This window comes from Vulpes lagopus, chromosome 4, assembly GCF_018345385.1.
Source record: "Vulpes lagopus strain Blue_001 chromosome 4, ASM1834538v1, whole genome shotgun sequence".
NCBI lineage: Eukaryota > Metazoa > Chordata > Mammalia > Carnivora > Canidae > Vulpes > Vulpes lagopus.
Genome location: NC_054827.1, coordinates 68,072,498 through 68,096,941, shown reverse-complemented (window position 1 = coordinate 68,096,941; position 24,444 = coordinate 68,072,498). Strand labels below are relative to the sequence as shown.

The following is a 24,444-nucleotide window of genomic DNA, read 5'->3' as shown; positions in this document are numbered from 1 at the left end:
CACCTTTTCTTTCTTAACCTTGACTTCATTGATCAAATATTTTAAAGTGTATTTTCCCATTGTTTGAATGAACTCCGCTCATGTTTAATAATACTATTCTTTTGCTTCTGTCATTCAACTTCTCTTTCATCATAGATAAGGATATCATGAAATAAAACGCTAATTCTATTATACCCAAAGAGCAGGAATCAGTACAGTTTTTTCCTAGGTGTATACCAGCAGGACCAGCCTGGGAACTGCCTTCCAGTTGGTATCCATCCCTGAATCAATGAAGCAGTTATCTTGCTGGCCATTATGATAGTGGGAATGACCAGCTGGTCAAGCATAGGCCATTAACTTTGAATGCATTGATAGAGACATAAATTTCCCGGGAAATCATATTGAAAGATAAAATGGTCAGCTTCTTTTAAGTATATTCTCATATACCTCAGGACTGATTATGTGAACCACTGATTAGTTTATAGTTTTATGTTGTTAAAAGGTTTGATGATGCCCTTAATGTATTTTAAGGTAATAATAAATATGATCACTCTAAATCTGTAACTACTATACCTTTATGAATAGAGTATTTAAAGGCCTAAGGTCCAGTTTGTTTTTCTTTAAGTTGGCTTCTATTTTTACTAAATCTTTAGGAGTGTGCTATTTCAAGAGAGATAAATATTTTGGTGGGATTGCTTGACTGGCAGTACATTGTTTGCTATATCGATAGAGTTTTCCATATTGTCCTGAGTTGTATTATGACCAGTTTTTTTTTTTTTTTTTTTTTTTTTAATCTACATGATTTCTTTGCTATTTGAAAGAGAGACTTAACCTTATGGTCATAGAAATTCATTATAATGGGAAGCAGATTCTTAAGAAAATAAAATTTGTGCCTGTATTCCAGCTGTTAAAATTCCATTTCAAATGCTGAAAAAAATTGTTTCAAAAGAGCCATCTTCCAGAAAGTAATTCACATAATCCTTCTATTTAGGAATAAATATTGAATTCAGTAGAATCAAGTAAATAGTAGTAAACTTGATAACACATAAAGCATTTAATACTTGTGTAGTGCTTAGTAGTTATGCAGCACATTTCATCGTCAAAATGCCTTAGCAACAGTAAGTTAGGTTTCTTGTCAATACTCCTATAAAGAGATAGGCAAGCATTACTAACAGGAATCTGTCTCACTTAAATCCCTAGCACCTATTTGGGTCTACCATTTTATATTTATTTGTTCCCAGAAGAAAATCTAACTGCTTGTGTAATAAAAATTCATGTTATTTACCTCCACCACTGATTTCTTTGGACAGCTGGTTCTGCAAGCCTGCCTCTGTGTGGTTTCCTAAGTCATGCGACACAAACTCAAAGGCCATGACATACTGTACCTGTCAGAGCCTGTACCCAGTAAATGATTCCTAATAATCTCGACAGAACATTGGTAATTCCCTTGAAACATAAATGTTCTTCCTGATTACTGGAGCCCATTTCAAATCATTTAGGTTAAGATTTTAGTTCTCTTTTTGCTGAATGACAGAGTTACTATTTTTGCTCTTATTTTTCTTGTTGGGAAGAGTGTTTAAATTTGGATCTTTTAGCCCTATTTTTCCCTTGACTTTCCAAGTATAATTTCACAGTGTCTGCCATCTGAAGATGTTCTAGTACTCTGAAACTTTACTCAAAGATGATGCATAAGTACATTCAGAATGAACAGTGCAATATTAGAAAAATTTAAGAAAGAATTTTAAGTTTATCCATTGATAAAGCTGAACCTGAAACACTAACAAGGACTTATGTCTCTATGGCGCTTTTGTCATTTCAGAATTTGCTCAGATTACTGTGTTTCTCAAGGTAGCCATTTGGTAGTGCGTTTATCAATTACCCCTTATTGGTACAGGAAGAAACCAAAATTCAGAAATGTGAAATGAATCCCTAAAATGGGACTTAAAACCACAACTTCTGATTTCAAGTGCAAGTCTCTACTCCCAATTTTACACCAGTGGTTTCCACCTTTTGACTCAGAATCCACTGGAGGGAGGGAGATTGGGGTGGAGCCTGGAATACTGTTTGGAAGCAGGCATTGTGTGATGTGACATTTCATGTCTTATGTGCACTATTGGTTTTAGTTATATGGGGGATAAAATACAAATTCACTGAGAAGCATTACTGAATCAGTAATGGTTTACTTAGCCTTTATGTATTTTCTTAATAAACAAATACCAGACTTACAGTCTCTATCAAGTGTAGCCTGGAGTTTAATAGCTGCTACCTCTGAAATCAGCCATTGTCGATGTCAAGCAAGTTCCTTGACCTCTCCATGCTTCTATTTCCTCATCTGTAAAATGGAGATAATGCTCTAGTTCAAAGCGTGTTGTGAAAATTAAGTGAAATAAATAATACATGAGAAGTACTTAAAACACTGTCTAGCATATAGCAAGTGCTCAGTAATTGTTAAATATTATTTTTATCATTGAAAGTGTCATTATGATCATGGGTAGGTCCATAGAATGTTGTGATTTTAGAAAGAGGTTTTCTTACTTCAAAGATGGGAGCCAGTTTTCCTTCTGATACTGTTGTGGGCCTCTTTATTTTGGTTAAAATTGGCCAATACAATTGGGCTATTTCACATTTTTCTGTGACTTAAAAACTCAACTTTAAGTTACAACATGACTCGAGGTTAGAACATAGGACTTCCACAATGGAGAGAGAAGGCAAACAAAATCAAATGGGTGTGCTCAGGCCTCACATCCTTGGAGTAGGACCACCAGGACTCCACCCAGAGTGTTCTCTGCAACCCGGAAGATCATGGGCCTCATCCTTTTTTAGCTTTCATTTTCAGGTCCAGAGTGTAGTACAAATCACTATGGGAAATCTTGTAAAGAAGATTAAAAATGGGGGAAGAGCAAAATGGCCTCTAAGCATCTTACTAAAATAAACCACTTCTTCCTAAGCTCAAGACAGCAAGAAAGAGTTTAATAGCATTGAAATAAATTCACCACCTGTTTGTGCAGCAGAATCAAAGAGTTCTAGCAAACATAAGAATGCTTTGATCCTTTGCAACCAGAAGAAAATTATGTATCTCTTCATTGATAGTTCATGGGGAGTTTGGGGACACTGATCAAAGAAAACTATTATTATAGACTGGAAATTAACCTGAATATAAGCTACTTCGGTACATTATACTTCTTTCAATGGTGAATTGCATATTTAAAAATTCAAAGGCCCTGCTTATGATTAAGTTAAATGTTATTGTGACTTCTATGCCATAATATAAAAAAACAAAAAACAAAAAACCACTAAAATGTTTTTAAGCAACTCTGTTCCTCTTGTTAGTGGCTTTCCAGTTATATAGTTGAGATGGGCTGACGGGGGCAGTGTGTAGTGGAGATTTGATAGAATCCCTCCAGGTTATTGTAAACTCAATTGAGCAGAATTATATAAATGAGAGAATGTTTTGGCATTGTTTTATAATCTTTATGAAAAATTCCCATAAGTTTTTCAATCGTATAATAGCATTATATGATTACAGAGTCCACTTTTCAATACTGTAATTATAGAGTTGAGAGGCCTGAAGAGAAAGATAGCCAGACTTATGGAAGGGAACAGGATATGTTTGTGGGTATTTTTTTGTGAGGACTTGGACATTTGAAATGGAAAACATGAGAATCATTTGGAAATTTGGTTCTGCTCTGGGAGAAAATGCTTCTGTGTAAGTATCACAAGAAGCAGAAAGATAAAGTTAAGTGTATTTTTTGAATGAGGATCTGGATATTTTCCTGTAGATTTTTTACTTATCAAGAAAAAAGAATACTTAATTTAAATGTATTTTTAGCATGTTCTGGCTCTGAGCCAGACCTCATGAGTAGTTAATAGCTCCTGCCTCTGAAGTCATCAGGAAGCATTTAACAAAATATGTAGTAAAGCGCTTTCGAAATAAGCAGGCCTAAGGATGTGGAATCAAAGAGGGCAAAAAAAAAAAAAAAAAAAAAAAAAAAAAATCCCTACAAAAGAGGACATCTCATTTAAAAATGTGTTGATTATTGCAAGAAAGAAGGAGAGGCAGATCCCAACCTTGAGACCAATTCCTTCTAAGCCCAAAGCCCAGCACTAGATATTTGCACTTAACTGGGGCTACCCTCCCAACCCCCATTCTATGCTAACTTCCTCTTAAGAAGGTGAGAAAATAATAGTGCAAAGACCCACAAAGGAAGCAGTACAAGAGTAGCGGCAAAACACCTTTCAGAAGCAAAATCAGTGGGTCTTTCGGTGATCCGCACTTTATTGAAAAACAGACAGTGGAGATTTAGTCGGTCTTGGGTATTCGTTTCAAACTAGTTTCTGAGAAACTTCGCTGAAGAGGAAGAAGAGAGTTTGTTAATTTTTGAAGTGACCTACTGTGGAGATAGCCTGTAATCTTAGGCCTGCATCTCTGACTTACACCAGGAGTTCGGACAGAAATCACTGAGGGCTCCTCACCTTGCTAAGTGTCTCTGCAAGACAAGGCTGACACCCTGTTCCCTGTCACTCAGCAGGAATGTCTAAAGGAAAAAAGTGGTGATAGCTGCAGAAGTGCTTTGTGCTCTTTTTCTGAAACTAAATTCTACATGCTGTTCTGAGCTCATAAATAAATAAGATACCTGCTAGGCCAATGAGTAGCATACAAAGGAGCTGTTGTACGTCTCTGGCATCATCAGCAATGCCTTGCTCTGCGGGGCACTAGTGTCTTAAGAACTTCCCAGTTCAGTCCTTAGAACTAAAAGATGTGTGCTGATTGGAACTCAGGGATCTGTTTTATCTTATATTAAAGCATGCCAGCACTGACTTCAGATACATGTGTTATGAAGTAACATTTGTATTAGTCAAAGCTGAGAAATTTAATTAAGAATAATGTCTCTTGTTTTTTTTCCCCATGGAAGTATTTACAGGACTGAGCGATTTGATGACTAATGAACATATTTAAAGGGCATCTGGTACTGATCATGGAAACCAAAAAATAAAGTAAAATTTGTTCCTGTTGGCAAGTTGTTATTCCAGTAGAATCATATGCTGAATGGTACTCCTGAGATTTTTTTAACATAAATATTCTATAGTTACCCAGCCAATTTTCACTTGCAAGGGGAAAATACTTCAAATTGGCTACATATTAAAATAACGAATCCCAAATAAATCCACGTGCAGAAAATACCACTCAATTTGGTATGCCTTGGTAATGGAGAGATCCTTAAAAAGAAGGAAAGAAAGAATGAAAGAAAGAAAGAAAGAAAGAAAGAAAAGAAAAAAGAAAAAAAAAGCAGCAACTACTATGTGTATATCAAAAAATGGCAAATTCTATGCTATGTATAGGGTGAAGTGAACCTTCTTGCAGAGAAAGGGTATACCTCTGGGCCGCCAACACAGACGATTTGAGGGTACAGTTAGTAATGATAATGAGCAAGGCTGGACAGGTGTTAAAAACAAAACAAAATAAAGACCTCAATGAATACACAGACAACAACTGTACCTTGTGCTGGGTGGCAGTTAAAATATCCACTCCTAACTCTGGGAAACGAACAAGGGGTGGTGGAAAGGGAGGTGGGTGGGGGGTGGGGGTGACTGGGTGACGGGCACTGAGGGGGGCACTTGATGGGATGAGCACTGGATGTTATGCTATATGTTGGCAAATTGAATTCCAATTAAAAATATGTAAAAAAATAAAATAATAAAATAAAAATAAAATAAAAAAATAACTACTCTTGTCCTCAGGATCTGGGATAATAGGGAGCAGTGGGGACTGTGGCAATCTGCAGACTGCTGGCCCTGTCTAAAAAGGAAGACACTACTTGGCTCAGTTAATTGTTGCCATATGGAAATATGGGTCCAATGATGCCAGATTTTACAGTTCTTCAGAAGACACTTTTTACGTGAAAGCTTTTCATTTTGAAATGTTTTCTCAGAATTCAGATTCAGTTGGGAAAAGTTCATGCAAGCCAAACAAAACCTACACTGAGGCCAGATTTGGACGTTAGTCATAAATCTTCAATTTGTCCTTCCTGAATTAGCTAACTGAGTAATATTAGTAGGCTTGCAGAGGAAATATGAATGCTTCCTAATATGTGAATGAAAAAAAAAAAAAAGACTAGGTTACCTTGATAACTGAATAGTTAAGTGTGGCGTCAAATTGCCCGTGTTAAATCCCAGCCACGTACCCTGGGCGAATTACCAGTTATCTTTGTGTCCGGTTTCTACTTTGTAGAATGGGAATGATAATGGTGTGAACTTCATTTGAGGATTCAGTTGAGCTTTATTATTAGCACAGTGCCTGTTATGTAATAGTTGCTCAAGAAACATTGGCTACTATTTTATAATAAAATGATATTCAGAGGACTTGCCCTTTTGCACTTGAAGAAAACACCTCCTGTGAATAGAGAGAGTCTTTTTTATGTTGAAAAACGGGCTGAGAGAACATATTCCGGAGTCTACAAGCCAGGATCTGAATCCTTACTCTACTGCCGAGGAACCAGAGCAAGTTAATTATTTTTCTAAGGCTTAGGTCCATCATCCATAAAATGGGAATAATAGCCTGTGCTTCAAAGTCATAAGAATTCAGTGAGATGATACGTATAAAATCAACACCTGGCACATAGGTCAATAAACATTACTTGCTTTTTTGATTGTTATTTTCGAAGTTCCATATCTGCAAGTTTTTTGGCAATTTATGTCTCATATATATTTGAAGGGAGTTGCATGACATTTGATTTACAAATTAAGCTTCATCTTAAAGAGCCATATGACAACACTGATCCTCAACGGAGGTGATTTTTACCTTCCAGAAGACATTTGGCAGTGCTCGAGACATTTTTCTTGTCCACGACTGAAGGAAGCTGGAATATAGTGGGGAGAGTCTAGAGATGCTGCTGAACATCCTATAATGCACAGGCCAGTCTCCTGCAACAAAGAAGTATTTGGCCCAAACTGTTGCTGGTACTGAGCTGGAGAAACCCTGCATTACAGCTATAAAACCACCATAAAATTTAGTTCGTAAGGTGATTGCCAAGAAAGGAGAGTCATTTGTTTTTCAAAGCATCACCTAGCTCAGATAGAAATTAACATGTAAATTGAAATATATAGCTTCACACCCAATAAAATATTTTATAATGCATATCTACATCCATATGTGTATCTGTATTTTTCTGATTACAAAAAGTAATATAAGCTTGTAAAAATTAAAAGACAGAAAAAGCATATAAATGGAAAGTGAAAGTTTACCTTTCCCCCCCACTTATCCCCGTAGAAAAACCATTGGAAATCCAACGGAGTCATACTACTTCAGATTTATAAATACATGTGTATACTGTTTTATAATGTGATTTCTTTTCTCTTTCTGGACACTCCAGTCCTACAGTTGTTATGTGGGGCTGAGCAGGATAGGCATTCAGGAAGGGCAGCCGGGCATAGAGTATGGAACGCACCTCGGTAAGGAGGGCATCAGTGTGGAGCATGGGATGGGATGTGTCATAGTCCAAATGAGGTAAAGAAGGCATCTGTGTGTGGGGGCAGCCCACTGTAGGATGTCAGCAAAGGCCAAGGGGGAATGAGGAGCACAAAAACAAAAGCTTCATGTGGGGTTTTGAACCCAGATGGGGGAAAGGGCCAAAAAAGCCAGAAAGTGCTGAAGGGATGATGGGATGTGTCAGAAGGATGCAGAAGCTCCCTTCAAGAGGCCGCAACTGAGGCAGTTGGAGCATCAAAATAAATAGTGTAAATACGTGGAGTTAGTAAGAGATTAAAACCTACTGAATAAAGAAACAATGAGTCCCTAATGGTGTAATAAATAACTGAATAAAATGAAAGTCGACTAAGAATTAGAATATTTAGGGGCGCCTGGGTGGCTCAGTGGTTGAGTGTCTGCCGGTGGCTCAGGTTGTGATCCTAGGGTCCTGGGATTGAGTTCCACAGGACCTCCACAGTTCTCCCTCTCCCTGTGCCTCTGCTTCTCTCTGTGTGTCTCTCATGAGTAAATAAAATCTTAAAAAAAAAAGAGAGAAACATTAAAAAAAAGAATTAGAATATTTATTAAGTCAAAAATGACTTTTCCACCAGAAAAACATTAGCTACCAAGGGAAAAATGATATCTTTAGAGTGGAAAAGCCTGGAAGACACCACCTTAATCAAATGATTAAAATTAACATCAGTAATGGAACAAATCAGAATTGCGTGCCACCTCATGAGATGCAGTTGTAGCCAGGCTTCGAGGAGATGATCCTTGCCTCTCAGTATTCCTGCCCTTGGGTCGCCTTTGTCCACCCTAGTGGGGCTGACCTGGTAACACAGCATGTTATAGAAGTGATGGCATGTGACTACAGATGCTAGAGGCTAAAAGACCTTGCTCACTCTGGGGGAAGGCAGCTGCCGTGCTGTGAGGGCCCTTATGTCGCCTTAGAGAGAGGGCTACAGAGTGAAGAGAAGCTGTTTCTGGCAACAGCCAGCACTGACTCGCCAGCCCTGTGAGTAGGCCACCTTGCAAGCAGATCCTTCAGCCCCAGTCAAGCCTTCAGATGACCATAGCTCTTGCCAACATCTTGATTGCAACCTCATGAGAGAATCACCCAGCCAACCTGTTTTCTTGTCCCCATGCACAGAGACCATTTGAGGGTACTCTTGTTTTCAACTACTATGTTTTGGGATGATTTGATATGTGGCAAAGGACAACGAATACAGAAAATTGAGAAGAACACAGCATTACTTCTGTGATATTCCTCCCAGAGAGGCATACCCTGAATCTAGTCCTTACGAAACAGAAAACAAATACTAATTAAGAGGCATTCTGCAAAACAACTGACCTGCAGTCTTAGAGTCAAGGTCAGAAAAGATAAAGACGGAACGAGAAACTCTTGGAATGAAGGCAACTAGACATGCAACAACTTTACACACAACGCTGGATTCTGAACTAGATACTTTTGCTATAAGGGATATTGTTAGGCTAGTTGGCAAAGTTTGGAGCCTGAGGATTGGATGGTAGTAATGTGTTAATGGAAATACGTTTATTTTGATGGCTATCTTATGATTGTGTAGTGGAATATAATTTAGAAAATGCACACTGAAGTGTTCAGGGATGATGAAGCACCACATCAGCAACTTACTCTCAAATAGTTAAAGAAAAAAAAAATTATTTGTACTTGGAACATTTCTGTAAGTTTAAGACAGTTTAAACATGTTTTTTTTTTTTAATTATGGAAGAAGAAAAAACATTATGTCCTCGAATATGACCTTTCCTACAAAAAAGAGACTCATCTTGTCCTTTTTTAAAGCGATGCATAGGATTCAAGTTTTTATATCCAAAAAAAATTTCTTGCCAGTCTCCCATTGATGAGCATCTCAATTGATTCCAGTTCTTTGCTGTTATGAACAAATGGTTCTTTATTATTATAAACAGTGTGAGTAAATATCACTTTAAACATGTTTATGCCCCTTGTTCAATTTTTGCCTAAGAATAAATCCCTAGAGTTGAATCGCTATGTGAATAGATATGCAGCCTTTCATCGGTTTAATCATAAGTCATTGTAGGAAACCACATAAAATCGCCTTAAAGGAAGATGAAATTTATAATTTGGTAGTTATTTCCATTGTTTTTTTTTTCCCTCCCACTAGAAAGTAAAGACTGAGAACTTTCTCTGTCTTGCTCATCACCATCCCCAGCATTAATATACACTTGGGCACTCAATAAATACTTGTTGCAAGAATAGTAATAGCGAACATGTGTTATGTGTCTGGCACTGTTCTAAGGATATGAATGCATGCACTTCTTGTAACAGCCCTACAGGTGGTGGGATCATTCATTTTACTTTTGAGGAAATTGAGGCAAAGGGAGGCGAGGCACTTGCCCAGTTTCACAGGGCTATTCAGGGATGGAGCCAGGCGTCCGGGCAGTTTTTCTTTGGCTTACAAGCTCTCAGCCACTATGCTATCTTGATTCTCTCTAGTTGAATAAATGAATTTATGAATTAGTGACCAATATAGTTATTTGATTCTTTGATCAATTACAAATTTCAACTACCTTCTTTTTTTTTTTTAAACAAAAATTGAGAGGAATGGAATGCTTGCTTCATGAAAGCCAAATTAGTTTTATGGTCCTCTGTACTAGGCTGTACTTACTACGTAATATTACTGTTCCTGAAAATAATACCTGTACTGCTATCAACTATACATCATCTTTCCTAAGAATTTGTGGATGTAGAAACAATTTTTGCTTTGTATTACAAATGAAATAGTAAATCTGCACTTGCCCACCACTTGGGCTCTATCACTTGGGCTCCTCTGCCCCTGCCGTTCCCTAAACCTGAAGTATACACTGCTCATCTCCCATGGTGAAAACCCAACCCTCCACGTTCCTGCTTCCACTGACAACCACTTTACCATTCTCTTTTTCTTACTTTCCTCTTGAAGGTTGAAATGATCTTTTCTTCCTCAAAATCCCGCGTCCTTTTTATAGTACTGGAGTGTAGGAATACTACATTCTAAACATAGTTTCTATTAATTGTGTTAAGTCCTCATCTCCCTTAATAGATTATATTCCCTTTCAGTTTAATTCATTTTCTAAAACCCAACAATATTTTGAACAGAATACGAAACGACGAAATAGGTTTTTTGGGGGTGAGGGAATGGATTATCTCAAGGAACTGTATTTTGAATTTTTAAAATCCTGAGTCAATTGGCCACTAAGATTTGAATATTGCATATTCCACAATGATCAAGAACTATAACAAATGAAATGGTGAGTCATGATTTTTTTTTCCCCCTATGGTGATTGGTATCTTGTCTTTAGTTTACAAGGCATGGAGCACCAAGAAGCAAAATTAGCTTTTATTTCATAGGACCTTCTGTTCAGCTCATGGCTATAAATCTCAACTTTGCTTCTACCCACAACTTCAGTTATCTATCTCTTAGTGGGTGTTTTAGGGACATCAAAGGTAATAAAATCAATCCAAGATAAGTGGGATGTTTTTTCAAAGGCTAGTGCTTAAGGATGTGTTCCTGTTAGAGAATTTTAATACTAAATTTGTTTCAAGTGTTTGGTCTAGTACCGTATCTCCCTGCCAACTGGAAGGACTGTCCTTGAATCCTGTTCTGCATGAAAGAATAAAATATAATCCCTTCTTCACCTATATTAGAAAAAAAAAAGGAAAAGAACTTCAGGGAATGTGACGTATTGTCATGAGACAGGATTATATTTTGTCGCAAAGGCAATAGTATATCCTTCAGGCCAGTTGTTTCTCTTCCCCTACAAGGACTTCTTTCCTTTACCCACAGGATTCAGACAAAGTTGAAGGTTTTTGTTGCTGGAAGCTCAAAGAGCAAGCCAAAGACAAGATTCAAATAGATATCATCAGTCTTTTAAAAATGCCATTGCTTATGTAAATTAACTGTGGTCTTTGGGAGCTGGTGGGCCCAAGCAGCCTTGGATTGGTTGGATAGTCAGTCACGTGTTATTTGTATTTGATGCACTTCTGTATGATCTTCCTGATTTTTGGTTTTTACTTTTATTCCCCTGGCTAAGGCATTTATTTGAGATTCCTCAAATCATGGTTAATTATCATTAGTGATTGAAATAAAACTTTCAGACATATGGTTCTTTGAAACTATTTTCATATTATGAATGATACATCTTAAAATAATATTTTGTAACTAAAAGTCACAAACTTGATAAGTAGCCTGAAGCATATTCCGAAAAATAGTCCAGTCAAAGGGAGCCTATTTCAAAATTTAGCTTCCTTGAATCTTCTAAAATCCTGAGTTCTGCATGGCTTCTCATGTATATTAAATTCTTGATCATACCCTTTGTAGATAAAAAATTCGTTTGGGGGCCGGCCGAGCTGCTCCCCACTGTTTGTAATTGCATTGCATCCGGAACCTCCAAACTTTATTCAGCAAAGACTCTCTTTGGGGATGCATGTGCAAGAAATCATTACTTTTGGGTATCCAATAAGGATGTTTAAGTAGGCATTTACATGCCAGATACCACATTAGCTGTGGGTCCTGGACCTGTTTTAAAATCATCCTGAGAATCCCAGAGACCACTTCTTGGGTGATCATCCTTGACCGGGGGAGGGGCCTTTCTCCCTAAGTCTGCGGTGCGGCCGGTGCACGTGTGTGAACCCGCCTGTGTTCAGTCTTTTAGGGTTTGGTCACTGTTGAGCGCAAGGGCTCGGTCTCTGCCCCCTTGGTTGTGGGGTCCCCCCCCCGCGCCTGAGTCTCTCGCGTGCAGAACTTTGTTTGCATTGAGCGGAGGTCCTGAGTGCGGTTTGGGTGCCCGGAGGGGGGGAGGGAGGAGGGGGAGGGGGAGAGGTGAGGAGGAGGGAGGGGGAGGGGGAGGGAGGGGGAGGGAGGGGGAGCCGGGCGCGGGGCGCGGGGCGCGGGGCGCAGAGGCGCGCGTGGAAGCCTCTTCCGTTACCCGCTTCTGTTTTGCAGGTTCCGAGCGATGCCCGACGCGGGTGGGAGCGAGAGCCCGCGCGCTCCCCGGCGGGCCTGAGCCCTGAGGGTGGCGCGCGGCCCCGGAGGCGGCCCCGGCCCCGGCCCCGGCCCCGGCCCCCGGCCCCGGCCCCGGCCCCGCGCCCCGCGCCCCCGCGCCCCCGCCGCCGCCATGGGCCGCCCCCCGCGCCCGCTGCTGCTGCTGCTGCTGCTGCTGCTCCTCGGCCTCGCCCGCGCCCTCGGCTTCCGGGGCCCGCTCTCCGTGTGGAAGAGGTGGGTGCCCCCCCCCCCCCGGCCCCGCGGCTGGGGCGCGGCTCCCCCGACACCCCCCACCCCGCGGACCCCCGACCCCGGACCCCGAGCTCGAGCCGAGCCCCCACCTCGAGCAGACCCCGGACCCCGACCCCGACCCCGAGCAGACCCCGGACCTCGAGCCCGAGCAGACCCTGGACCCCCGACCCCGAGCAGACCCCGGACCTCGAGCCCGAGCAGACCCTGGACCCCCGACCCCGAGCAGACCCCGGACCTCGAGCCCGAGCAGACCCCGAGCCCGAGCAGACCGACCCGACCCCCCCCGAGCGGACCCTGGACCCCCGACCCCAAGCAGACCCCGGACCTCGAGCCCGAGCAGACCCCGAGCCCGAGCAGACCCCGAGCAGACCCCGAGCCCGGGCGGACCCCGAGCAGACTCCCGAGCCCGACCCCGAGCAGACCCTGGACCCCCGACCCCGAGCAGGACCCCGAGCCCGGGCGGACCCCGGACCTCGAGCCCGAGCGGACCCCCACCCCGAGCCCGGACCCCGAGCAGACCTCGAGCCCAAGCCTGACCCCGGATCCCGACCCCCAGCCCGGACCCCAAGCCGACCCCGAGCCCGACCCCGGACCCCAACCCCGAGCCCACCCCGGACCCCGAACCCCGAGCCGAGCCCGAGCCCGGACCCCAGACCCCACGGAGCCCGGACCCCGAGCCCGAGGAGCCCAGGCCCCGACCCCCACCTCCCGACCCGGACCCCGAGCAGCCCCCCGCCCCCGACCCCGAGGACCCCGCCAGCATCCTGGACTTTCGGGGCTCCCCCTGGCGCCTCCCGGAGCCGCACCCCGTGCCCCGTGCCCCGTGGGGAGCCCCTTGCAGAGCGCCCCCCTGCGGAGCCCAGCTGCCCTGCGGCCCCGAAAACTCCCATTAAAGTTGCGGTTTCCCGCGCTGACCGCTCCCTGCTGGGTCCTTCAGGCCCGAAGCGGCTCCAGGGATGAAACAGCGACACAGACACGCGGTGGGGGAAGGCGATGGGGGGCCGGGAAGAGCTGGAGGGACCCCTGAGCGGGTGCACGCTCCTCCTAGGCACCCTATTAAATATTCATGTGCTTGGACGTTTGTGATTCACACAGCAGCCCCCCCCCGCCCCCCCAGCTCTGCCTACTGGCGATATTGTGGGTGTTTTGTTTCTGGTTAGGGATGCTGGACGTTAGGAAATAGTTGTAAAAATCTCCCTGGGCTTTGGTTAAGGTTTATGCCATTAGAAAACTGGCATGCCTGTGTTAATTTCTAATTTACCAATATTGCATTTTCATCAGATAGATGTTGACAAGCTTTTACTGAATCGAGTTTTAAATAGAGCCTGCCTGCTTGCTTTGGTGATATTTTGCTTCCGAGTTGGGCATACGTGGCTCCTAGACTAGAAAATGCAATTCTGAGGGTTTAGAACATTATATAGTCATTATATCTTGTAGAGTTGTGTTTGGATCTAAAGCGATAATCTTTCATCCAAAGGTTTTAGGATTCTTTTTTTTTTTTTTTTTTTTTTCTTCTCGTGTTAGGATTCCATTATGTAAGTTCAAGGATATTGAAACGTTCCTCTTTTTTAAGGTTTAAGGAAAATACCAGGTCATTTTCCAATGAATGTCTTGGTACCACCAGACCAGTAATTCCTATTGATTCATCAGATTTTGCATTGGATATTCACATGCCTGGAGTTACACCTAAACAGGTGAGAGGAATTTTCTATTTCTTACCCCTTGTTCCGTGTACTGTCTGTGATTGAAGCGGGGAAACTGCATTTACCGGAGTAGTAACTTCTTTGAAAGTACGCACTTGCTTTCAGGACTCCTCAGATAGGACCAGAATAATTGAATTTCTATAAAGAGGAGTAGCTCTTTCAAGGTAAATCTTTCCGTTTAAATTTCTTGTTAAAACATTTACTCCTACTGTTATTTGTGTTTTGAAATGGAACCTTGGAAATCCATGTTTTGGAACTCTCAGTGGACTAATAGCCTTTGTAATACGGCGTATAAGGATGTATTAAAATATGAAAAATTATTCTAATAAAGGGAAATGGTATTGAGCAGCTGCATCTGAGAAATTACTGTATTCAAATACCCTTCTATGGCAGCCACAAATCGAGAAATAAAAGCACGTGTTTACTGCCAAGAATTTGACAAACAAAACATTGCACACTTTTAAAACTTATGAAAAACTCTTCAGACAGGTGGTCGATTGTGAGTTTTCTTTGGTGTGTTTTGCTTTGTATATATAAGAGGTCAATTTTGAAGAAATAATTGGCAGAGCTCATACAGTTGTGACCTACAGAGCATTTTGAGGAGAACTAGGTTGTTGCTAGGGCTTTCCCTGTCTTAGAAGAAGCTCGAACTCACTGCTGTCATGTGTGCAAGGTGTTTCATTAAGCATAAAAAGGCCAGAATTAATTACGCTTTGCAGCCAGGCACTGCAGGGATTTATGTGTGTCATTAAAAGATAGTCTTCTCCTTTTGAAGGGCTGCGGAGACAGGGGAAGACCGGGTGTTGTAGAGCTGCAGTGGCTGATGTCATTGTTGCAAATAACATTGTATTTTCTTTCTTTCTTTCTTTCTTTCTTTCTTTCTTTCTTTCTTTCTTTCTTTCAAAAACAAAAGTATTCTACTTATTGTAGAGAATCCCTTGGAAATTGACATCCAGATGCTCTAAGAAAATACACATGGTCCTTTTGTGGGGACTAAGGATGGACATTCATTTCTCTGAAAACCTGAGTATGATCTAGCTATCTATAAATAACTACTTCACTGTTGTAGTGAATTCCCAAATAATCAGGCGATGACTTTTCTGTACATTCAGTTGTTTACTATTCTGGCCTTTACTTCCATAAGCTCTGGATTCAGTATTTAGTCAGAAGAGGTGTAATGAGATTGAGAGTGGGAGACACCAGTGATGGTTCCTCACCTGTGAAGTGTGCTTCTTCTCATCTCTTCTCACTTTTTACAAATGGTTTTTTTTTTTTTACCTATATTTGCTTTATGTTAAAACTGACATAACGCTTTAAAAAAAAAACCTGGGATGCCTCAGTAGTTAAGTGTCTGCCTTTGGCTCAGGTCATGATCTTGGGGTCCTGGGATCGAGTCCCACATTGGGCCCCCTGTATGGGGCCTGCTTCTCCCTCTGCCTGTGACTCTGCCTCTCTTTTTCTGTGTCTCTCATGAATAAATAAAATCTTAAAAAAAAGAGTTCTGCTAATATGTCATTAAACACTCTTTTCCCACAGGAATGTTAATATTTTTTCAAATAGTCATTTGTCAGGGTTCATTATTATTCTGTTATTTTTTCTTCTAGTTATTTTGCAGTAATAATATTTAAGTTATTTAACAGTAATAATAATAGGTAACTGTGTTGGAGCCAGTATTTTCAGAAAGAGTTCCTAGAGGAATTGATTATTAAAAAAATAGAGAGAAGCTCAATTTTCATAAATTAAAATGTGCTTAAAATGTTCATGAATTAAAATTTTTTATGATTTTATAATTACCAAAACAACTCCATGGCAAAAAGAACTCCTATGAAGTTACAGCTCATTATTTTCCGCCATCTGCATACAGCTTTGCCTCACGCAATGGACATTTGCCTGTCGCCTTCCCAGCAGACACTTCCTCATTGCTCCTTCTCTTTAAAACAGGTGGTTTCTAGGAGCTTCCTAGCCAGGATCTGCAGGTGACGCACATGGATGAGGATTAGGAATCACTGTCCCCACCTCCCCTTCCATGCCCATGGGTTCAGAGGAAGGTGTGTGACCTAGACCAGTACCATTAAATCTTAGGACTTTTGCTAGGAATGCGTTGTTCTGTTGCATGTGTGCACAAGGCACGTAGTCCCCGGGTCCTGCCGTGTTCATGAGGATAAAACTAAATACTGTACAAGGCAGTGTAGAGACATTGAAAGAACAGATGTTCTTGGTGGCCTTGCTACCTAGGGAGTTTTCACTTATGTTAGGCTTTTTGTCTCCACCAGGGTGAGTTGGGTTTTCCCTGACTTGTAGCTGAAACTACCTAACTGGGTACATGATTCAGTTGTGCGGCCTTGTCAGCTCAAACTGTTGTTTCTTCCATCACGTAAGTGCCAGGAGTAATTTACTGACCTGATCCAGCCTGCCTATAACTCAGAAACCTTCATGAGAAATGATAGTCGTACTGCCTGTGGGGTACAGCCAGGAAGAGATGGGACTCGGAAACCCACTTCCCTCCTGAACTTGGCATCCTTGGTGACGAAGATGCAGAGCTGTGGTATAGTGTGAGGACTTTGGGGGAAGAAAGTATTCTTTTTGCAGAGCGCAGATGAAACCAAATTTAACACAGATCCCAAAGAGGAACAGAGAATGCAAGACAAGAAAAGAAAAATGAGACATATTAGAAGAAAGAAATAAAAGATAGAAGGGAATAAAATGAGGTGGTTCTCCTCCAACCCCTCTCCCCCTAAATCCAGGAGAAGAGAATGATCAAGGACAAAAATAAAGAGCAAAAGAAAAAGATAACTATAATCTGAAGAATAGAATATTTAAAAAATCACATAAAGGGGCACCTGGGCGGCTCAGTCAGTTGAGCATCCGACTCTTGGTTTCGGCTCAGGTCATGATCTTGGGGTTGTGAGGTGGAGCCCCATGTGGGGCTCTGGGCTCAGGTCAAGTCTGCTTGAGATTCTCTCTCTCCTCCCTCCCCCTCTGCCCCTCCCCTTGCTCACACACACTCTTTTTCTCTCTAAAAATGAATAAATGGGTCTTTAAAAATAAATCAATAAAAGATCAATTTTTAAAAATCTTGCAAGAAAACCAGGAGTAAGGAAACCTAAAAGCAAGTAAAGGCACTGAGTTAAAATGTTTTTTTTGTTTTTTGTTATTTTTTTTTTTGTAACGGCAGGAGGTCAAGAAGGAAGGAACTGAGTTAGTAGTTGAGGCAGACACGTTGGTCAAAGAGATAGGTTCACTCAACAGAGTTTTTTTCTAACACATATCATTAAGTTTTGGCAATAACGAGGCACATCAGTGAATCTGCTCTGAGTCCTTGCCTTGGGAGATGTGAGAATGTTTTTTTTTTTTTTTAAAGATTTTATTTATTTATTCATGATAGTCACACAGAGAGAGAGAGAGGCAGAGACATAGGCAGAGGGAGAAGTAGGCTCCATGCAGGGAGCCCGACGTGGGATTCGATCCCGGGTCTCCAGGATCGTGCCCTGGGCCAAAGGCAGGTGCTAAACCGCTGCGCCACCCAGGGATCCCGAGACGTGAGATTGTTAGGTAGGCCTGAAAAGAGAAATAAGCAGATGGAGGACAGAGGTGGAGAGCACGTCGCTCTCGTACAGATGCAGTACGAGGAGCTAATTTTGCTGATGGGATCCAGGTCTAAATCAGTGTCTTACCACCGGGTATCCAGTCATGTCAGGCCTCGGCGCTGCAGTCCATTCTGCTATGTCACAGACTTCAGAGCAGCCTTTAACAATTGCTCTCATTAAGCCAGCTCTGGAGAGTCTGGGGAAGGTAGCGTAATTATCTCTTGTAATATCAGTTTTATATTCAAAGTAAGCTCACTCTCTTCAGTGACTTGAAATTTCAAAAAGTAATTTCTGTCCTCTTTAATAAATTTCTCCTTAATCAGTGTTTTCTCAGGCTTTGGGAAGACAGGGAGAAGAGGAAGCAGCTAAGTAGAGTAGACGTAAAGGAAGTAGAATCTTGTGTCTGATGGCACAGGCTTCAAATCCAGCCAAGCCACGGACTGCTGGTATCTTGAGGCTCTTAGCCTCACTTTTTCTTCCTCATTTGATTCCCTTCTTCATCAGAGGCCCTGTGAGCTTTTGCTATCACCAGTTCATATCAATGAACAAAACAATTGGATAAACCCCCAGTTCCTGGTCTTCATAAGGTGCAATCATCAGTTTGATGTGTTAACTACCCTGTGGATGTTTGATCTTAAAATCAACGAGGTATAATTATGATGATTTTTACATGAAGTCTATTGTCTAAATCTAAGCCAAATCTGGTGGGTTGTATGGGCTTCAGGGCCAAATTGAGAGCATTCGTGGCCTAGCTCTTGCAGTGTCAGCTCAGGTATCGTTTTGAACCAGCTGGTCCTGCTCCTTCATCTGTGGACAGAATGATAATAGTACCCACCTGGGACTGTGTTGGGGCCTGGGCCGGGTCATCCCAATGGCATGTTGAGTTGCCCTGCACGTGAGAAGTTCTCGTGAGATGTGAACTCGTATCATTATTGTTATTTTGTGTGCTGAGGACAATGTGAATGAGCCGTAGGATGAAAAAGAAATGGCCCACCTTCATGCTTTCAGAAATAACTTCCTGGAGAAGGTAAGACATTATATTAATTTTGGAAGAGAGGGAATTTAGCCAAATGAAGAACTATAGACAGTAAGAACCTGGGCAAGAGAAACCTGGAGAAAGTAAGCAGGGAATGTGCTCATTCCTCAGTAATTCCGATTAAAAATGACTCTCCTAATCAGATAGTGAAGGGACATTGAGAATGGTTGTTTTTTCTCAAAGTTACTACATGTCTTTCAACCTGCTTAGAAAAGAAAGTATCAAAAGTCGTTTCATCAGTCGAAAGCCTTAGTGGTTTTTTTTTTTTTTTTTTTAAACATTAGTTTGAAATTAGCCTGGATTTCTCCACTTTGCTGGGAACTTTGTATAATAGCCTTATTAAAAAAAAAATTCTCATCTAACGTAAGTCTTTAAAGATCCTAGTTTTTTTTTTAAAGATTTATTTATTTATTTGTTATTTATGATAGACACAGAGAAAGAGAGAAAGAGGCATACACAGGAGGAGGGAGAAGCAGGCTCCATGCCGGGAGCCTGATGTGGGACTCGATCCCGGGACTCCAGGATCGCGCCCTGGGCCAAAGGCAGGCGCCAAACCGCTGAGCCACCCAGGGATCCCCAGATCCTAGGTTTATGTAGCGTTTTATTTGTTATTTGTCTTGGCTCAAATAACTGAGATCCTCTGCCGTCTTGGCTCAAGGACTTACTAATGTAAATGAATTGGTAAAAAATAGAATTTTATAGAATCAAATATTTTCTTTGAACCCAATAACTCGAAATTGTGTAACAATTGAATGTGTTTCCATTAGGGTATGTTAGGCTGTCGTTCATGTGGGGTTTCCCTCCTTTATTTTGGGAGCATTTTGAGAACAATAAAGGAATGCGCCCTTTCCTTTTTTGAACCTCTTGCAGATTCTTGTCTCATTCTGTATTTGTCTTTTGAAGAGTCACAGATTATGCTTTGAAATCAGAAAGCTGCCCTTCCCCTGTGTTCCTGAGCACAAGCGTCTATCCCCAGGAACGCCAGGAAATGGAACCATTCTGAGTTTAAAGATCACATCAGATATCCCTGAACAGCAAGTTGAAATACCTTGAATTAGAGTCTTAAGTTCTCACTTATTTTACAATAACCCTGAAAGAATGTAGCTTGGAAATTTAACCATAGGAACAAAGTACTCCTATGACATTTTCTCAAAAGCTTCCCACAGTGTTTCTCTTTGCTTTTTCTCAAAAAATGGACAACCGTTAGAAAATGTTTACTGATAAATTTTAACTTTTCATTCTCTGACATAAAAAGGAAGAGATTCCCCTTGCTTTCCCTGCACATATAAACATGTAAGAAGAACCCAGCTTTCACACGTGTTTCCTACTGCACCTGTTTAAAGGATCAAGCCACTATCATAACTTCACTCATTAGAGGCATTTGCTTCTGGAACCTGTTTATCAGAAGTAGTATATGAGGTGAATGCGGAGTTGCTATGGTGCCTTGATTTTCTTAAGTTCAAAATGCTGATTAGACTTTTTCATGTAGTTGGTTAGCTGTACAAAGTTAGGCTTATGGCCTATTTGGAGGATATTATGTTAAATATTTATAATGTTATAAATGCATAACATAATGTTACAATATTTTTAATCTAATCATTACAGTGGGTGGTGGGTGGAGAAGAAATCCCAACCAGTGCTTAAAAATTCAGGACAGAATTATCAAGGATACCTCCCCCGCAAATGGGTTTTTACTGGAATAGTTTTTAATTCTTTGGGGGTTGTGATTTACTTTTTTTTTTTTTTTTTTATTGAGCATGAGACTAAAAGGAAGGGAGATACCCCATATCCCATTTTAAGATTAGTTTGACTTTCAAATTAAGCCTTATTGTTTAAGGGCAGAAAATTAATCCCTGGGTACTGGCGACCTTCTGGGCACCAGCGGTAGGTTATCTGTTATACTCATTGGGGAGAATGGATTCAAGCTCTGCCCAGAGCAGCTGGGTGATTGCTGGGAACCGCCCAGATAGATCTCTACCCGACTCTAGAGTTTGTGTGTCTGGAACCCCCATAGATTCCCTGACCACCTGTGTGTGGTCAGTGGCCATGTCCTATCCGATCTTCTCTAGTCATCTGCCTTTCTGTTGCTGCATCCTCATTCTCTTCTGACTCAGTCTGTACAGTAGGACAAATGGAAAATGGGTTTCTTTTTGAAGCAACTCCGGTTGATTGAGAGGAGCTGCCTAGAAAAATGTTAAGAATAGTGAGGCCATGAGTGTAAAAGACAGTAGTAGCGGCTCTAGTAGCTGGTTCTGTACCAGCACATTTCTTTGCTAGAAAAAAATAGATCAAGGGTAAAGGTTGATTGCATTAAGTCATTGTCTTACGATGAAAAGAACATGAGTCATGGCTTTTAGCATGTTTTAGTTCTTAGTTTTTTCTCCCTCCACAAAAAGATTAAAGGAATATGGTGGTCTTGTGATTGAAGAAGGAAAATCGAAAAATATCCTAATTCTGGATTAGTATTTGCTTTTTATTCAGGAACACTTAGGCAATGTATGTAAAATTTCAAGATTTAGAGGAAGAGCAAGCAACAAAACAGATTAAAATGCTATACCCTTCCCCAGACCAAGGGAGTAATATCCCAACGAGAGGCTAATAGCGAAGAAAATTCAGTGATTACTAAAAAGAATGGTCACCAGACCCTTGTTTTATTTATTTAGTAACCCAAATTGTTTTTCCCACTTTCTTTTTTTGAAAGTTCGGTATTGCTGTCGTTTAAGATGCTACATGTCACATTCATTGGTTATTTATTTGTACAATTCACCCCTTGCTTCATCAGCAAGGCTCAATTATGTGAATTAAACAGAATACAAAAACATTAAATGGACTTGTAAACTGCAAATTAAAGTCATATGTAGTTCATTGCTAATTGTTTAGATTTAAATCATGACATTTCCTCTTTATTTTTACTAAAACCTATGTAATGCCCACTTAGGGAAGTTATGATTGAGCTATTAAGAGTGTTTTCTTCCGCAAGAATAAGCATGTCATATAAATCTGGGTTCAGAGCTGTAAATGCACATCGACCATTTTTTTTTCTTTCTTTGTTGAAAATGAGAAACAGAAAGGGGACTTTTTTGTTTTTGATTATTTTTTGACATTTTTATATCAATATGATACTTGAAGAAAATAATTTGAAAAGTAAATATAGGGGGATGGGGTAACTGGGTGACAGGCATTAAGGAGGGTGCATGATGGAATGAGCACTGGGCATTAAATGCAACTGATGAATCAGTGGACTCTATTTTGGAAGCTACTAAAACACTAAATTAATTGAATTTACATAAAATAAAACCTAAAAAATAAAAGGTAACTACAGTCCAAGAGACTCCCTTATGATCACCTATTTTCTCAATAAGATTTTGAATTCTTTTTGTTTTGTTTTCTAGTAAATATTTCAAAGGAGAAACTATATTTGTTGAGTACTCATTATATAACAACATCGTACTAGACACTTTACAAATATTATCTTTTGAATTCTCATAAAAACTTTGTGTTTAGGATACTAGTATTCTCATTTTTTATATGAGATATTGAAACTCAGAGATATTAAATAACCAGAGTATAGCCATGTAGCCGGTAAATAGAAGAACATGGACTTAAATACAGGATTACTTGTATCTGAGACCACATTTACTTCATAGTTTTGTGCTGCCAAACTGTTAACGGTCTATATGCATTTTCCAGAGAACATTTCTGCATATTTTTTATGTTTGCATATGTGTGTGCACTCAAACCTATATTTTTTATTACATATATCATAAAATAAAAGCTTCCTTTTGTTATACAAACGAAATATAGATCCCTGGTTCCATCCTAAACCCTTGAATGACTTTTTTCTTTTTTTTTTTTTTTTGACTTTTTTCTTATATTTCCTCATGTCCATCCAGAAGGAAATGTCACTAATCTGAGTTCTGATCACACATTTCTGATCACCTGGCTGTTAAAAGACACCTGGTTTGTAGTCAGCCTCCTTCAGTTTAACCCAATTTTGGCTTATCCTTCCCTAAATCTAAGAGATGAGCAAATGATTTCTCACAGCATCAGACAGTAAATATTTTCAACTTGCCAGCCATCCGGCCCCAGTCGTAACTGCTATAGTTAGAAAGCAGCCCTAGACAATATGGAAATGAGCGGCTTGGCTATGTTCCAGTAAAAAAAAATTATTTACTAAAACAGGCAGCCACCCATGTGCTGTAGTTTCCTGATCCCTGATCGGAAACCATTGCATATGCCAGTTAGGCTAATAAATGGATTTAACCTTTGACATCTCATGAACCCTGTCTTCTGACTTACAGAACAAGGAGAATAAAAATACCGATGCAAGGTGAGCTGAGCTTTGATCTTTGTTCCTTAGTTACCTATTTAGTTTTCATGAGGTAAACGGTCATGCACAAGGGCTTTCTTGTTTGGAAGACTGTGAGTTAGTCTTCTCCATCCCAGTGAATAGCAGTCCCTGTGTTAATATAGTTCCTCTGGGCCAAACAGCCTGGAGTCTTTCCTGGTCCCTCCTTCACACACCCCGTGGGCCGTATGCCAACAACCTCTGTTGGTCCTCCTTCCAAATATATCCAGAATCCAGTCCTTTCTCACCACATCCACCTTTCCTACTCTGACCCATGCACTGTTCTCTCTTTCCTGAATTATTACTGTAGCTCTCCTAACTGGTCTTCTCGTACCCTTGAGTCCTAGAGTCTGTGCCCCATCTGGCAGACATCATGGGATATCATTCTATAGAACATTGTGCAGTAAGTGAAAGATGGAGCTAGGTCCACGCGCGTTGCCCTAAAAGTATTGTCCTTGCATGTTAAGTGGGAGAAGCAAGCTGTAGCCATATGCAGAGTGAGATCCCATCTTCATAAAAATCAGTAATAACAAAATCCTTATATAGGTGTGTGTCTGGTTACATATTTTTGTGCAGCCATGGAGGAGGTTACGAGGCACATTAAGCTGTAAACACAGGCTCCCTCAGAGAAGTAGCAGTGAAGGAGGATGACAACAGATTTTCCTTCGCATGCATCAAAAGTTGTTTTGTCATTAAAAAAATAATTTATTATTTTGTTACGGATAAAAATTAATAAAGAAACAAATAAGCAGCATCACCCACAAAAAGAATACAAAACGACAACAACAAAAAGATCTACCTTTCTGACATAAACTCTAATGTTCTAGAAATCTCCAGAGGAGTTTTTCCACACAATGCCTCTAATTGATAAATTTTTAATTCCTTTTCCTCTGCTTTGCAACAGTGCTATTAAGAGAGCCTGATTAATTAAAGAATTTAGGAAATTGGTACACTTTTAGAAACAAATAGAGCCAGATTTGTAACGGGGGAGGGCATTCTTTTAGTTGATCTGAAGATATTTGTGGAAGGCAGTCATGCATATCTTTCCACATTAGCAAG

At 40.8% G+C, this 24,444-nt stretch overlaps 1 protein-coding gene across 14 annotated transcripts in view; it reads left to right on the top strand.

Annotated features, from left to right (window-relative positions):
- The window catches only part of PAM (peptidylglycine alpha-amidating monooxygenase), a 274,617-nt gene that overhangs the window by 112,386 nt on the left and 137,787 nt on the right, over positions 1-24,444 (top strand). For all 14 annotated transcript variants that reach the window (XM_041752522.1, XM_041752527.1, XM_041752526.1 and 11 more), the window contains 2 exons: positions 12,421-12,693; positions 14,285-14,405. In XM_041752522.1, the coding sequence (XP_041608456.1) occupies positions 12,593-12,693; positions 14,285-14,405 (222 nt within the window). In that variant the 5' untranslated portion in view covers positions 12,421-12,592. The remainder of the gene's footprint in view (positions 1-12,420; positions 12,694-14,284; positions 14,406-24,444) is intronic.